Source organism: Pan troglodytes, chromosome X, assembly GCF_028858775.2.
Source record: "Pan troglodytes isolate AG18354 chromosome X, NHGRI_mPanTro3-v2.0_pri, whole genome shotgun sequence".
Classification (NCBI taxonomy): Eukaryota; Metazoa; Chordata; class Mammalia; order Primates; family Hominidae; genus Pan; species Pan troglodytes.
The window spans coordinates 70,138,292-70,155,249 of record NC_072421.2 but is presented as its reverse complement, the minus strand read 5'-3'; the positions used below and the strand labels follow the sequence as shown (position 1 = coordinate 70,155,249).

The window sequence follows — 16,958 nt, the reverse complement described above, 5'->3', positions numbered from 1 at the left end:
CTAGTATGTGCTGGGCCCCGTGCTAGGCCCTTTTATAGATATTATCTCATTGGCTCCTAACAGCCCAACCAGGTCAGCATTTGTCATCGTCAGGTGGAAATGATGAAACAGAGATTAAAAAGCTTACCTGATGACAGGTACACTAAAATCTCAGAATTCACCACTATATAATTCATCCATGTAACCAAAAACTACTTGTACCCCCAAAAGCTATTGACATTTAAATTTTTTTTTAAATGAAGCTTACCTGAGACACACAAGCTAAATCCAGGCACCAAAATCTAGCTCCCCCAACTCTAAAGCCAGTGCTCTTTCCACTTCATCATGCTGCCTCAAGAGTCTAGAAAAACTGTTAATGCTATGAATTGATTCTTTGAATTATTTCACACAATTAGCTATATGGCTAGCTAAACCCTTGGTGAGTTAATTTAATTCAACATACATTTAAGGGAAACCTGTGATGACTTGAGTTGGACACTGCAGGGTATGCAAACAGAACATGACATAAGTTTCTACCTTTGCAGGCCAGCCAGCTGCCATGTAGAACTGGCTCACAACACAAGGACTTTCTTAAACAATCTGAGTCCCCTAACCTAAGAACAGTGCAAATAAGCAGGACCTGGTAATAACATTTGATTGGCAAAGGTGGGGAGAACTTGAGGAACCCAGACTTTGCTATTATTACCAGCAGCCAGCCTGCTTCAGCAAAGAATGGGTTATGTATGACTGTGCCTACCGTGTGGCTCAGTTAGTTAAAGCCAGGTGCTAATGAAACCAGGACAAGAGGCTTAATCCCAGTAGAATTGAGTTCTGTCACATAGCAGCCAGTCCTGGTCCCAGCTGACCATCTTGCAACCATATGCTCTTGGTCAAAGAGGGAGCTAAAGTAGGAGAGTGAGGGTAAGTGCATAATAGGCACACATAAGTGAGGACGTGTTGTTCCAAACACTCAGCCCTAATCAAGCAGCTCATGACGTGTCACTGACAGAGAATCAGCAGTGTCATCTTCGCACCTGGAGGCAGAACATTCCCTCCTCCTATACCTCAGCTAGGTACCCTGCACCTGATTTTTATAGCACGTTGATGCCAGGGCTTCAGGTCTCCAAGAGGAGCTTCTTCATTGCGGCTGCCTTTCTTCTGTTGCGCTATCTAAGCCTGTCTTTCCATACCCATGAAATGAGTGTACCACTTGACACACTCTGGGGAAGAGGCTGCCTAAGGAGAGAGTGTCACACCTGTTTAAAACCTTCTCTTCCATAGCCAAGCCCACAAGTTCCTCAAACTTGGACTGAGAGGCCCTCCTTAGCTAAAAATACAAGCCTCTCAAGTTTCTTCAACCATGATACAGGGGAAAGGGGGTAATGGTTCTGGATGTGTCCCCCAGGTAACCTCTCTTGTCTGTTCCACATATGGGTTTGGTAAAGCCAATCTCTACTCAAAGCCTTTTCTATCTCTAGAACTCGGGGCTTCAGGTATCAGAGAGTAATAACTCCAGCAGGAAGGACCTAAGCCCCTCTCTCTTTCTAGATCAGTCCATACACACATATACACACACAAAGGGCATTATAAACATTGGCACAGTCTTGGCCATTTTTCTTTTAATTAAATGTGTAGAGTTTTCTGTCATGGATATGCAAAACCATCTCCCAATCAAGTTACTTCCATGGAATCTACAAAGACACTGTTAGAATCCCTAGAGATTGTTCCACAACATCTCCCACGGTGCCAGATGTACATTCAGACTCTTAACAAGGATAATTTGGTGACAATGGCAATAACTCTGGATTATTTTTAAGAAGCTCTTTGAATGGCATCAAAGTCATGACGTATGTCAAGATCCTTTTTTCATGCCCTCTGTACCATTTTGTTTTCATGGAATTTGAATTTCCCTGGTTTACTTACCACCTAACAATATCACTATTGAAAGCACTTAATGTTAAGGACCATATGCTCTCCCTCTGGAGAGTGTGCACAAATACTATTTCTGTTAAAAACTAAACAGAAATAGTAGCTTTGCATATTTCCCATTCAAAGACTTATCCCAATTGAATGATTCCCTTTGTCGTGGAGTGTTTTTCCCCAAGTCAGCCCTACCAGAGAAGCTGAATCAGATATTGTGACTTCCCAGTGGTCACAAGGAGTCATCTACCAAGCTAGAAATAGAATCCACAAACATTTATTTTGATTCTTTGAATTAAAAAACAAATAAACTCTACTATAGAGAAAGAAAAATTAAAGTAGAGAAACTAGACTTCTTTGCCATTCCTGGGCCAGGGAATTCAAGGCAACCAAAACTAACAAGCAGCTGCCATGGTCTGTGGGGACCAAGGAAATGAATAAGACACAGGTGCTGCCTGCCTTCAGGGAGCTGACAGTCCAGTGTGGGGCGATTGGGTCACTGTTGAAAAATCTCTACCCAATGCAGAATATGCCTGTGAACACCTAGAGGACCCCAGAGGAGGTCTCATCCATCTTTATAGTCCCTCTGCAACAAGCACAATGACCTGCATGTGATGTGCAGGCAAGCACTGTGTATTTAAGGGCCCTGAAAGAAGTACCAACAGAATGCTCTTGGGGTTGGTGGAGAAGGAGGGACAGCTTTGTGAAGGAGGTGACATTTGAGCTGTGCCTGGAAGGATGGGGAGGTTTTTCACAGGCAGTGGGGACTGGGGGAGGGCCTTTGCAGTCCCCAGGAAAGAGCAATGGCAAAGATCCTAAGGAAAGAGAAAGCACGGTGTGATTTGGAAGAGCACCAAGCAGTCTAGTGTGGCCAGAGGACAAGGAAGCAGTAAGAGCTGAAGTTGGAGAGAAAAGTTGAGACCTAAGCAGAGAGACCGTTGGACAGCAAGCTAAATAATTTCACAGGGGAATATCATTGAAGGTCTGAGCAAGGGGAGTAGTGATACCACCAAGGCAGGGCTTCCTGCTGCATCATCCTGTTCTGCCCAAGGAGGCCTCCCTTGCCTTGTTGGTAGTATGAGTTTCTTTTGATTGTTTGTATGTGGTTGGTTTGGAGGTTTTATGTGGCTTAATTTGTTTTTTGGCCTTTCCCTTTTCCTTACAGTTTTTCACAGCATATGGTCCTGATTATGTGCTGGAAATCACGCCAAGCTGCCGGCCAGACCGCAATGAGCCCCACCGAATCCAACAAATCCTCAACTACATCAAAGGTGAGCACCGCCCCTCGAGGCCTGCCCTCCTTGTTCCACCCAGTTTGTGGTGGCCCATCAGTGGGGGCTTCCTTAAATACCATTTGCCTTTTGGTAGCTAATCATTTCACTGACTTGGAAGGGAAACCTCTTCTTGGCCTGACAGCTTGTAGCTGGAATTCTACACTGGCCACTCTGGTTGGGATTGTCATTTGGCTGGCTAATGTCACCTCAGAAGGACAAAGGGTTCAGCTTTTGGCACTGCCAGGGGAAAATCAGCTCTAAAGTGTTCCCTGAGACCCTTTTTCTTTCAAAAGGCCAATAGTAAAGCACTCTTTAAGATGAGAAAAGTTGGCCGGGCACCGTGGCTTACGCCTGTCATCCCAGCACTTTGGGTGGCTGAGGCGGGAGGATTGCTTGAGCCCAGGAGTTCAAAACCAACCTGAGCAACACAGCGAGATTCCATCTCTACAAAAAATTTAAAAATTAGCCAGGTATAGTGGCATATGCCTGTGGTCCCAAATACTTGAGAGGCTGAGGCAGGAGGATCCCTTGAGCCCAAGAGGTTGAGGCTGCAGTGAGCCATGCCCACACCACTGCATTCCAGCCTGGGCGAGACCCTGTCCCAAAAAAAAAAAAGAGGAAAATTCAAGTCAATTCAGACTTAGCAGGGGTGGGGAGGGGGCTCACAGACATTCTCTTCCAGTATGTATGAGTCCTTGATCCAGTAGAGCCTTGAAAGAATGTGGAACTACAATGAGTAGTCAGGGATTCTGATGCCCTGGGAGTGGGTTCCCTGGACTCAGCCAGAGTGCTGCAGATGGGCTGCTGGCCTAGCCTCCTTCCCTTCCCCAAGGCTGGCCTGGAATCATTCTGGCCTCGGGGTAGAGGGGAAGTGGCAGCCATCAGGGCATTTCCCTCCTGATCCCACTGTCCACTGGCTGTTTGGGGTCACTGTCCTCAGCATTCTAGTAGCGCCCCCTCTGAACTCCAGCTGCTTCTTCACAACTCACTTTATCCACCATTCGCATTACGTATTTTTGGCACCCATTTTCCTGTTTAATTAAATGTACATATACATATGTGTATTTTTTAGATCCTAATTATTTGCCAGAGTTAAGAGGCCAAGGGTATCTTTTTGCCTAACCTGGACAGGGAAATTCTCATGTTTATTCATAAAATGACCAAGATAGCACCAGTTCTCCTACCTTTGAGTCCCTCGCTGGAATATAATCCAACACAAAAAGGAGACCTGTTCTATGCTGGAGTTAGTCTGAGGAAACACTACACTCGGAGAGTCTTTGCTGTGAGTTACATTAATGCCCCTATCCACTAGCAGAGCCCAGTAAATGACAGCAGCAAAGTCTTCATGTCCTGAGCTCATTTAGCCAGAGAAAAGTTTTTAAGCTAAGAAGTCATAGACTCTCAAGGTTATTCTCACAGCATTGCTGATTGTCCCCTCTGAGGCGTCCCTTAGCCCTCAGCCTTCTCGCGACCCTGTAGTTTCAAGCTAACTCCCTCTCACCTCTCAGTGGCTACTGACCCCACAAGTCCTTGCTTCCTAACAAAATCCTCCTCCCTTATCCAACTTTTAAGGCCTTCAAAATCCTTCCACTCCTGGCCCTTCTCCAGTTCTTCTCATGGTGTTGCAGCCTTGATGAACACTAGCCATCCAGCCAGTTTTCCCTGCTCCCCTCAAACCTGGTACGCATGTCCTATGTTCCTCAGAACTGATCCTGGACCGGCTTCTCTTACCCTTCTTCCTTCAACTCTGCCATTTTCCCCCATCCAGGCTCTAAATCCTGGTAGAGCACAGACAAAGCAATAGAAACAGGGAAACCAAGCAAGCCTTGCAGCTACTCGCTCACACCTCCATATGTGCAGATATGTGTATGCCCTTGCTTCCCTGTACACATACCCAGGGACATAGCTCCAGAGAGTGGTGGCATCTTGCTATTGAGGAAATGGAAATGACAAGTGAGAGAAGACATAAGGAAGGTAATGCAAAGGGAAGAGAACGAGGAAAGGTAAGAACCCTAAAAGAGCAGAAAATCAAAAAGAGATTTGAGATAAAAGGCTAGGATGAGGTTTGGTGAAAAAAATAACAGATCTCAAAGGACATGAAAATTACATGGAAGTCAAGCTTTTTAAAGATCCTAACAGGTTAAAGCAATATTCTGATTGTAACCCAATGAAATCAAACTGGAGGAAAACATATGGACCAGGAATTGGGTCCTACAAAAGCAACTACATGCATGCAAACTGGGGCAACATGGCTTAGCAGCATTTTGCTAAAAGAGAATTAGGGATTTGAGTCAACTCGGAGCTCAGTATGAGTCACCAGGGCAAGGTGGCCTCCAGAGATGCTAATGAAGTATCGACCTCATTTTAAAGGGCTCTAGACAAATAGGAGCATGTTCCTGGAGGTCAGTCAGGCTGGGGAGAGGACTGGAGCCCAGGCTCCAAAAGGTCTGGTTGGAGGTGCTGGGACCTTTCGGAGAAGACTTGGGGATGTGGTCTCTACTTCATATATCTGTCACAGTGCAAAGGGCATAGACAGGGTCTATGTGGCCACAAGGCATAGAGCTGGACCCATGGATGGATATTTTAAAAAGGCAGATTTTCATTCAATAGAAGGAAGACATTTTCTAACAATTAGAACTATCCAAAGTGGAACAGACTGCCTAGAAAGGCATGAGGTCTCTGTCACTGGAGATATACAAATAGAAGCTAGACAATCCCTAGGCTGTCATATTGTAGAAGGGCCCCTGCCTTGGGGGAGGGTGATTGGACTAAATTGCTGTTAAGGCTCCTTCCAACCCTAAGATTCTAGGACGCTGTATATTACAATGAGAAAATAGAAAAAGAAAGAATATGGTGAGAGTGCAGGGGTTGGCAGATGAGTCACAGTTGTTGGGTGTGGGGAGGTGATGCCGTGTATAGGAAAGAATTGAGGCAGAGAAGAAGAGAAACTACATAGCTAAGAGTGGGTGAGGAGGAGCCAGAGAGGGTAGACAGCAAGTGGAGTGGCTACAGAATACTAGGAATGTTCAGACTTTCCATTTAGCCATCCCTTTCATATTGACAAAGTCTTGTTTTCTAGCCATGCAAATTTAGCAGAACACACAAGCTCAGAACCAAAGAGAAATTCAGCTAAACCTTTAAGAAACAAGGCTAGAAAGAAGTCCAAATGTTGCTAAAAATGGCCAGGCTAACCTGCTATACTGATACTGTGCCCCTCCAGCATGGTGACGCATGCTGCCATCAGATAGTGCGTTGCCATGACAATGGTCAGCGTGGAAAGGCTGCTGAATTTTCTGAATTCTGAAAAATTTTCCTGAACCTGTCTACAAGACTGTTATTTGTTCTTGCTTATAAAAACCTCAGTGAAGCTGGTCATTTCTCTCTGTACCTCCCCTCCACCTCCCCTCACCCCATGAAAAACAAAGAGTAGGATGTGACACAGATTGCTTTGGAGAGGTAAGATGGCAATGAGGGAATGAATGGATTCAGCTCCACTCTATGTGTGGGAGTTCAGCCAGCATATCTGGTTGAATTTGTGCAGCCTTTAAGCTTGGGCTTTTTCTCTTTCTTGCCACATCCCTTAGAGACACAAAAGATGAGACTGTAGCCTATTGGAAACCAAACCTGAGAAGATTCATCTTACAGAGATGTGTTCCGCATGCTACAGGATGACTGAAGGGACAGGCAAATTTAGACCTCAACTTATCCCATCTTTACTGCCCATTAGTCTTTCTGAGAGGAAAAAGACCCACAAAACCATGGAGAGTCCATTCAAGCTCTTAGCTTCACACAGAGAAAAGCTCCTCTCGTGCCAATGAGCTATCTTGAAGGCATGTGTCGTTGTTCATAAGAAAGTACAGGTTAGAGAGCAGATGGCTTAGTCCAGCTCATGACTACTATTGTAAAATCATCCTTGCACCATCTTCATTTGCTTAAAGCTGGTTGCCTTTCCTCTGGTGAATGTACTCCAGAGGAACTGGCTCACGGTGAACCTTCCAGAGTTGGAATAATGCTGATATGATTAATCCCCAGGGAGGGCTAGCTCCTCAAGCCTGGCTAGCTCTGCATGGGGAAATGCAGATAGAGGTAGGAGGCTTTCTGGTCTCTGGTACTGATGACATTCGAATCAAGCGGAGGTCCCTAGGAGACTCAGAGCTCCACATTGCAGCCCAGGCCCAATCCTCTTGGGGAGCAGGAGTGGGGGAGTTGTGCATTTGTGAGAATGTGTTACAGTTGTAACTGGAGGTTTCAACACTTGCTCTGTGTTCCCAGAACTATTCCCCAGGTTTGACTGGGAGAGAAAAAGAAACAAACAAGGTCAGGAAGTAAGGAGGAGGAGGAGGGAAGGGGGAGGCAGAAGACACAAGGGAAGAAAAAGGCCTTGCATGCATCTGCCCTTTCTTCCCCTTACTGAAGGAGCCTTAGGATGGCAACCTAACAAACTGATACGGGTGTGGACAGAAACAACACAGATGAAATAATAAGAAGAATAGCTACTATTTATCTTACAGATAAGGAAACTGAGGCTCAGGGAGGATAGGTGACTTGGCCAAGATCGCCTTTATTCATTCAGCAGGTGGTAATTACTGAGCACCTACTGTGTGCCACACACTGTGCTAATAAGCAGTGGAGTGGACATTGGAACACAGGCCTGGAGTGGAGCTTCAGAGTCAGGCTGTTTGACCTTTATTTCCCTCCTCTCCTTGGCAGCATTGCTCTGTCAAATCTGCTCATCATCCCGTCTGCTCTTTCCAATCGCCCCTAGTAAACCCTCCTATCTCACACTACATGCCCAGCTCCTTCCATGTGGCTAATCCTAAACACTAAACTCCCTGGAAATGGGAAGAAGACAGCCTTGGGCAACCTTTGAAATTCTGGCCCCCGACATAGGCTTTGTAGCCCTCCCTAGGCCCCGCCCCCTCCCCCACCATAGTGTAATCTGAAGCTTCTAGCTCCCTTTCCCTAGTAGAGAAGGAAAAGAAATGGACAGAAGGTAGGAGAAGCCAGCTCACCCAGCTCCTGCTGCCTGAAATGTGCTGTAGCCACCAGACCCAGTCTGCCATTTGCAGTTCCACAGCCCCAATCTGAGACCCTTTGCACATCTACTGGTAATATTCTTAGGAGAACCATTGTGCTGCGTATAAGCAGCACTTCCTCTGGCAGCCTGACATCCGGGATTGGCATCCTTCTAGGGGCTAGCAATTGGAGCTCAGGTTTGCGCATATTCAAGGCCTGCTGGAGCCCCAGGCTTGAAGCAGTGCTCCTGCATGGTGGGACTCTATACCATGGAAACTTGGCTTCCTTCCACACTGTCTCTTTCTTCTTGAGAAGCCATGAGGATAAGTTGAAAGGTAGGGTTGGTCCCAAGGATAAACTGACCATTTGCTTTAGGGCTTCTTGGAAGGACTTCAGAGTAGGGTTTTGGAGGATACCTGAGCCAATTTGCATGACTTCAGGTGAAAATCTCTGTGATGTCCATCCTTTATCTCTCTTTCCTGTCCCCTGCTGGCTCTTTATTCCTTTTCATCTCCCTGTGGTCCTTTCCAGGAGCCTACTGCCAGCTTGGGCTTCCTCATCAAGCAAGTTCCTCTCTTTCTTGTTTCACTAAAGAGTATAAGAGATGGAAAGGCTTCTTGTCATCGTTGTTATTGTTGTTGTTAAACAGAAAAATAAGTTACAAAAATGTCATGCTGAAAATTTTAAAAATTCTGGGCCGGGCGCCATGGCTCGAGCTTGTAATCCAGCACTTTGGGAGACTGAGGCAGGTGGATTGCTTGAGCCGAGGAGTTCAAGACCAGCCTGGACAACATGGTGAAACCCCATCTCTACAAAAAAAATACAAAAATTAGCCAGATGTGGTTGTATATACCTGTAGTACCAGCTACATTGGAAGCTGAGGTGGGAGGATTGCTTAGCCCCAGGGAGGTTAAGGCTGCAGTGAGCTGTGACTGTGCCACTGCACTCCAGCCTAGGTGACAGAGCCAGACCCTATCTACAAAAAAAAATTTTTTTTAATCCTAAAATAAAAATGGAGACTGCTCCCCAAAGTTACAGTAACTTAGACAGCAACTTTTAAGAAACCATGAAAACCCTTGGCATATTACTCATGAAGACTTGGAATTTCTACCTAAATCTGTGAAGTGGGAACTACTGATATTGACAGGGTACAGCACAACACCCTGTGCTGGGTACTTCACATACATGATCTCTTTTAACCTCACAATTTCCTTATGAGGTAGGAGACTGGCACCCGAAGACATTGTGTAACATGCCCTAATCACGCAAGAAGTAAGTGGTAAACTCAAGATTTGAACCCAGACCTGGTGGCCCTCTTCTCCGTGGCAGCATTGCCCTGTGACACCTACTCAGCATCCATCCCCTCTGCTTTTTTCTAGTCGCTAGTAAACCTTTCCCCTAGTAAACCCTTTCCCCCTGCTCAGGTTCCCAAAGTGAGCTTCAGAAGCAGTTTAATTTTAAGAGATATGATTGTGTCTCCACTTTAAAGCCCAGCTCAAGCAATCAACACATATATTTTTGAACCCCACCCCCCTCATGTTGGTGCCATTGGGAGATATACGAGGTGTTTAAGACATGATCCCTCCTCCTGATAAATAGTTGAGAAATCTAGGTTAGGGAGGATTTGAATAGATCAGAGTAGGGATGCACTTGTAAGTGAGGGAGATTCAGAAGGGTGGGGATGGAGGGCCGATTGCAGGCTCCCTTGAATTTCAGGCTGACTAGTTCATATCCACCGTAAAGTGGAAGTCATTCTAGGTTCTGAAATTAGAGCACCACATGATACAGTGATATTTGGGATGGATGGTGATGGTAGTGCAAGACTGAGACTGCAAGGTCCTGGACTAGAATAGTGGTGGTAAAATAGAAGAAATGACTGAGAGCTGTTATGAAGAGAGTATCATCACCAGCACTGGGAGGTAGGCCATTTATAGAGGATCGGGGAGAAAGGAAGAAGTAAAGGTGACTCTGAGATTTCCAGCCTGGATACTGACTGAAATGGGAAGCTCTTGGGGGAGGGGACATAGCTTTACTGAAACATATACTTGATGTGTTCTCTTTTGATGTACTGAATTTGAAGTGTCTTATGAATTCCATACAGTGTATCTACATGAAAAAATTTGTTGCAGCCAGTTAAAAAGCAAATTTTAAAAGATAATTTGATGACATGAGAATATGCTCATGATTACAATGTTAAGTGAAATGAACAGGATACAAAGTGGCTTACTACCATATAGTCTCAATTTTGTAACTATATTTAGTGTGTGTTTTGGGAGAGGGGATATGCACAGAAAAACACAAGAATTAAGTGCTAACAGTAGTCATCTTTGATGATACTTTACCAAAGTAATATACCTTAACAGTAGTTATCTAGAATTAGAATTATAGATGATTTTTATTTTTTTATGCTCTTTCTGTATTTTTCAAAATTTCTACCATGAACGTGTAGTCAGGAAAAAAAAAGTAATACATGCTGGCAGGGGCAGAGGGCACTACCCTATTACCTCCAGGTGGGGAGTAAAAGTCTAGGTTCCCTACTCAGCCACCATTGACACCCTGGGGAGAAGAAGGGCACCTCAGTATTGCTGGGTGGAGTAGAATTCAGGCTCTCCAAAAGACCTCCACTGATACCACTCTGGCCAAAAATGGGAGCGGCACCTTTTTATTGCTCCCCATTTGGCCTCTACTGACATAGCAGTGGGTGGGCCTCCTTGCCATTAAGCAAAGATGGAAAGTCCTGACTTTCTACTCTGCCTTCTTTGACACCACCCTGGTGGAATGGAAGGGAAGCCTAACAGTAACCATTTAGTGTTAATATGTGCCAGGCACTATTCTGGGCACTGGCAATACAGAAGTAAATAGAATAGATAAGCCAGGCACAGTGATGTGGGCTGATAGTTCCAAATACTTAGGAAGCTGAGGAAGGAGGATCGCTTGAGCCCAGGAGTTTGAGACCAGCCTGGACAACATAGTGAGACCCTGTCTCTTAAAATAATAAAGGAAATAGGTCAAATAAAGTCCTTGCCCATCATGGAGATTACATTCTAGTGTGGAAGATAGACAATAAACAACTAAATAAAAATTTAATGTTGTTTACTGATAAATTCTGAGGGATGCTATTCAGTAAAGGCCTCTCTGAGGAGGTGACATTTGGGAACAGAGATTAATGAAATGAGGGAAGGAGATTTACAAAATTTGAGTTCGGCCGGGCATGGTAGCTCACGCCTGTAATCCCAGCATTTTGAGAGGCCGAGACAGGCAGATCACTTGAGCCCAGGAGTTGGAGACCAGCCTGGGCAACATGGCAAAACCCTGTCTCTACCAAAAAAAAAGTAAAACTGAGCTGGGTGTGATGACATATACCTGTAGTCCCAACTACTTGGGAGGCTGAGATGTGAGGATCAATTGAGCCCAGGAGGTCAAGGCTGCAGTGAGCCATGATTGCACCACTGCACTCCAGCTTGGGCAATAGAGTGAGACCCTGTCTTAAAAAAAAAAATGGTAGTGAAGTACATTCTAGATGAAGAGACAAGCAATATCAAAGACCCCAAGAGAAATGGATTTAGTATGTTCAATATAGATATATGTTTCAATGTGTATTAAAAAGAAATATAATTATCAGATCAAACTCTTTGGTTTCAAAGATATTACTTAGGATGAGGCTGGGGTTTTTTTATGTCTATATAAGAAAAGTCCACATAGGCGGTATGTGAATATGGCCAAACTCTTGACAGTATAGAACTTTAGGAAGCAGATCAGTCTCTATGTATATAATATTATTAGCCCCATTTAATAGATGTAGGAACTGAGGCCTAGGGGAGTTAATTAGCCTGTACAAAGTCACACAGCAGGTAAGTGCGGAAGATAGGATTCCAACTGAGACGCTGAGGATCATACTCAAAGCTTAGAAGAGGAAATAAGGAATTTTCCTTCTGCCTGGCAGAGCTGCTGATTGTTGCATAAACAAACCAATAATATTCAAAGAGTAGTTGGAGGCCTCTAATACGTTTAATTAAGCATTTTTTTCTTGTGTGCCCGAAGTACATGCCCAAAGCGATTGTATTGCTCATTTCCCTCCAGCTTCTAGTTCTAAAATGATCAAGGGGTAGAAGGAAGGTTGGAAATTATTAGGAAAAATAAGGTAAACCACTCAGGGTTTTGGAATGCCTAACTGTTGACAACTTTGTCAGTCTACCTGGAGGCTCTTTAACCAACTGAGATTCAGGTGCTGTCTTGAGCACAGCCACCAAATCCAGCAGTGCTAAGGGTCATTTTCTGCCAGGGTAAGTGGGCCTAGCCTCCTTGGCCTTGCCACTGAGGGGCAGCTGCTGCAGGATTCTCACCACAGAGTTCCAGAGGAGGGTCTGCAGACCTCCCATCCCATGGTTTTCTGCTGTACCTGGACAGGGACTTCCCCAAGCCATGGTCGGGTCATGAAGGAGCTCACAGTCTTTTGAGAAAGGAAAGTATCTTTACAGGCTCCTGGTTTGCCAACATTCTTCTGCCTCTTTGCAGCTCCAAGCACATTTTGGAGGGAGATTTCACAAAGATTTCTAAATTGAGTTAGAATTTCAAGTCTATTGTGACATGCAAATTAGTCCTGCTTGCCCATTGGCAGCAATGCAGCTGAAGTGCCTAGAGACGGGCCATAAAATGAAAACATCAAAGTGATTAAATGTGCCCGAAGAGCATAATTGAGTGCATGAATAAGAGAAAATAAAACAAATTGATTTTCTCCAGTGCCAGAAAAACAGAATAATTGAAAACAAAATAATAGACTTTGAAGTAATCAAAGTGAGGAATGCACCATAGTGACATAGAAACAGCCAGTTGTGGGAGAGATTTATTGTGTTTCTGTTATCATTTTTACAACTTTAATTTCATTAGCTAATAAATACAAATCAATTGAAAAATCAGTCAACCAGAGAGACGGCAGTCCCAAGCCAAGATTTTTATTCACATCTCTAAAACAGGCTGAGGTGGTGATTCTTAATCTACTTTCATAGGTGCACATTTCTGCCATGAGCTGGAAAACAAGTTCTGGGAGGTCTGTCTGCTTTGGAGGTGGTGATGTTCTGTTCTGACAGTCACTTTCCACATATAGACTTACAGATTCAACTTTCAAAAGGGTCACTTTTATACCCCGCCAAGATTTCTGACAGAGAACTACCCAAGTACAAGCATCTTGGTTTACATAGATGACATTTTCATGGCACTGACCAGCAACTGTGGTCTTACACAAGGTCATCCTGGATTCATTTGGTGATAGTGGTGGTGGTGGCAGCTATGGCAGCAACAATAGCAGGAGCACCTGCTGCTCTCACAATACTGCTGAGCATCTATGGCTCACTGCTTCCAACCCCCACCCTCATCCCCTGACACATACGTGCACACTAGTGACACTGAAATCTAATCTAAAACCAGGAAGGCCAGTCAAGAGTATACCACTCTTTTGGCTTCCAGCCTGGTGACCATGATCCTGGGGAAGATCACAGGAGGGGAGCTGGGCCAGAGGAGACTTCTCATGTTCACTGTGGCAATAAGGAACTGGGGACACCAAGCCATGCTGGGCTCACATGCTGAATGATCACAGAGCAATCATGAGACCACCACAGAACCATTTTTATGGCTCCTCCAAGAAAAGAATCCCTCTACCCCACTCTTCAGCTGTTCACGGTTGGGCTTAGTGACCTTCCCTTCAGGATCCACAGTGATAGCTGATGTGACTTGAATTGTGGGTTTTCCTTTCACAGGCCCTTGAGCTCTCTGGCAGCTGTTGGCACTTCTAGATGTTTGTGACACACCCTACCTTCAGGGCTCCACAGTTAGCGACTGTTTCTTTGGCTCCAGTAAAGGTCTTTGGGACCATTGGGACTGTAAACCAGGGTGTGCAGAAGGAGTTGGCAGTGCTGAGACTGGCACTACTTGTTGGCTCAGTCAGGATGGCATAGTTAATAGATTGTGCCTGCCAGGCAATTTGTCCTGGAGAATTTATCTTCCAGGAAGCACCTAGAAGCTGAAGGGAGCCTCTCTGACCTTCTGGTGGCGTCCAAGGCCTAATCATGATATGCCTTGAGGTGAATAGGGGATATTAGCATTTAGGTTTTTTGTGCAAGAGAGCGAGACTTGGTCTCCAGTTCAAGTCAAAAATCCCAGCTTCCATTTCCCACTGGTGTTTGGGTGGGGCAAAATAGAGCAAATAGCTTTCAAACTCTAAAGCATTATACAGATGTAAGGCTGTATTATTCCTCCTACCACTGCTATTCCCATTATCCTGGATTTCCCAGCCCAGAATTTTTGTCTGAGAAAAAGAAATGTGGAGAAGGCACATTGACCAAAGAACCTCAGAGCTCTGTCTCCAAAACGGCTGGGAGGCATTGCCCAGCCCAGCAGATAGACAACTGCCGGGGCCCAGCTCCACAAGCTGGCTGGCAGGCAAGCAGCCCACTCCTGTGATGTCACCTCTACAGTTACTTGCGCCCATCCTTCCACATGAAGCCAGCAGATTTAGGCACAGGAGGGGAGAAAAAATGAATCATAGGCTATTTTAGAAATTGCTTCGGTTCTGTTTGAGACTGCAGTAGTGCCTTGAGAACTAAGACGAGAGCACCCTAACCATCAGGGTAATATCCTCTAAGTGCTGGTGTCCTGTAAATGTCAGAAGCCTGGTGGGATTAATCCACAACCTCAGGTTCTAATTCAGGTCAGAGGCAGACAAGTGGTGATTGGCAGTTTTACTTAATTGTCAATTAAAGGCTCTCTGATGACAGGAGGGATCGACATTCCAAGGCAAGCAATGAAGTTGACAATTAAGAGCTAAAAACTAAACCAGCCATCCATATCATCACATGCCCAAGGCTTCATAGGAACCCTTGGTACTGCAATTGTTCCCAGGTAGAAAATGAGGTCCTTGAACCTGGCCATGATGGGGCAGCAGCTGGAAATCTTGCTCTAGCCCTGGATCCCACAAGATCCCCTGCTCCCTGACAATCTCTCAGAGGCTCCCCATGGCCTCTCAGATAAGGCCCTGGCCTTGATATGGCCTCTGGCCACCTCTCCAGCTGCATTGCTCCCCTCCCTGAACTTCATCCTGTATCCTGACCTCAAAAACTTTGCAGTTGGCTTTATACATCCTGCTCTGTTCCTGCTGCCTGGAACATTCTTCCCTCCTTTGCCCTTCAATAAACCACCTACTCTGTGAAGCCTCTTATGCCCTCTTTTTCTGCCCACAGCACTCTGTACATACCAGAATTGTATCACCTTGCTGCTGTGGACTATAATGTGTTTGCCTCCATATATGTCTTCCTCACGAGGCCAAGAACTCCTTCACGGCAAGAACTGTCTTGATCCCCTCTGTGACCCCAGCACCCAGCACAGGGCCTAGGCCATTGTAGACATCAGCAAAGGCTTAGGCAATAAATGGACAGAAAAATGGACCAGATTGGGCTGAGGGAGCTGGATAGCTGGATGAGAGCGGGGGTGCATACCATCTAAGATTCTCAGATACCAGAGCCTGCCAGCAGTAGGACAGCCTGGACACCGGCTGGCCAAGGGCAATCCCTACAATGATTTTTCTCAAGATGTGCCTCATGTTCCTCTATATGAGAGACAATCTGAGGTGACACAAAGACATTTTTAATTTTAATAGTCATATTTATTTTAACGTATGCTTTAAAATGTAATAAGCAAGTTGTCTATTATTATTATTGCTGCTTATGATAGATGAAGCCAAAATAGGTATTAAAGTTTTTTTCTTATTTTTTAAAATTTCTTTTTAAAAATTAATAGAGACGGGGACTCCCTATTTTCCCCAGGCTGGTCTCGAACTCCTGGGCTCAAGGGATCCTCATGCCTCAGACTCCCAAAGTGCTGGGATTACAGGCGTGAGCCACTGGGCTTGGCCTGAAGGTTTAAAAGTGAGTTAATACCCCAAAAAATAAAAAAATAAAAAAATTATATATATAAAAATATATATAAATATATATATTAATATATATATTAATATATATAAATATATAAATATATAAATATAAATATATATATAAATATATATATATATCAAGGTGACTATTAATACAGCTGTTAAGTAGATATAAAAACATTCCTAAAAGAGGTACTCATATGACAGAAGTTTTGGAAACATTTTTCAACAGTCCTAAATTCACTTCTCTGTTCCTTTGTGGTGCCACCCAACCTCCAAGGGTTCCTGAGATCACACCAGCATCCCTCCAAACTGCTGTGATGCTGATTGCGTTCAGAACTTATGTATCCTAGCCTGGTTCTCCTTTTGTTAGCATGTGTTTGCTCACCTTACCCACATTTATAAGGTCCTTAAGAGCAATGACCAAGCTTTAAGCCTCTGGGAATTTAATGGGAAAGTGCTTGATCAACTGCCCTGTAGTCTACAGATGTCTTTTCCTTCAGTGAATAGGTACTGAGCACCTACTAGGTGTCAGGCACTACTGAGGGTGCTAACAGTAGAGTAATGACCAAGACAGCAGACAAGGTCCCTGCCCTCATAGAGCTGGTGAGAGGAAGCCAACAGCGAGCAAATAAAGAAACAAACACACAAGATGTTTTCTGTGCACTAAGTGGATTGAAGAAAATAAAACAGAATCATGTGACAGAAAAGGAGTGACTGAGGGGGTGGCTCCTTAGCTTAGGTGGTCCTAAGGTCTCTCAGAAGTGACTTTGGGGTTGAGACCCGTCGACTCAAGGTGACAAAGGTTATGAGAAGAGTTGGAAATGGGGATAGCCAGGACAGAGCAT

The 16,958-nt window shown here is 44.8% G+C and overlaps 1 protein-coding gene across 13 annotated transcripts in view; it reads left to right on the top strand.

Annotated features, from left to right (window-relative positions):
* HDAC8 (histone deacetylase 8) overlaps positions 1-16,958 on the top strand; it is a 245,363-nt gene that overhangs the window by 219,994 nt on the left and 8,411 nt on the right. For 12 of the 13 annotated variants that reach the window (XR_001713995.3, XR_010154640.1, XM_016943141.3 and 9 more), the window contains one exon: positions 3,065-3,170. Coding sequence is in view for 11 of the 13 variants with exons in the window: in XM_016943141.3 (XP_016798630.1) it covers positions 3,065-3,170 (106 nt within the window). In the remaining 2 variants the exon portion in view is untranslated. Of the gene's footprint in view, positions 1-3,064; positions 3,171-4,941; positions 5,177-16,958 lie in introns of those variants that run through there. The other variant, XM_016943142.4, reaches the window with a different exon arrangement.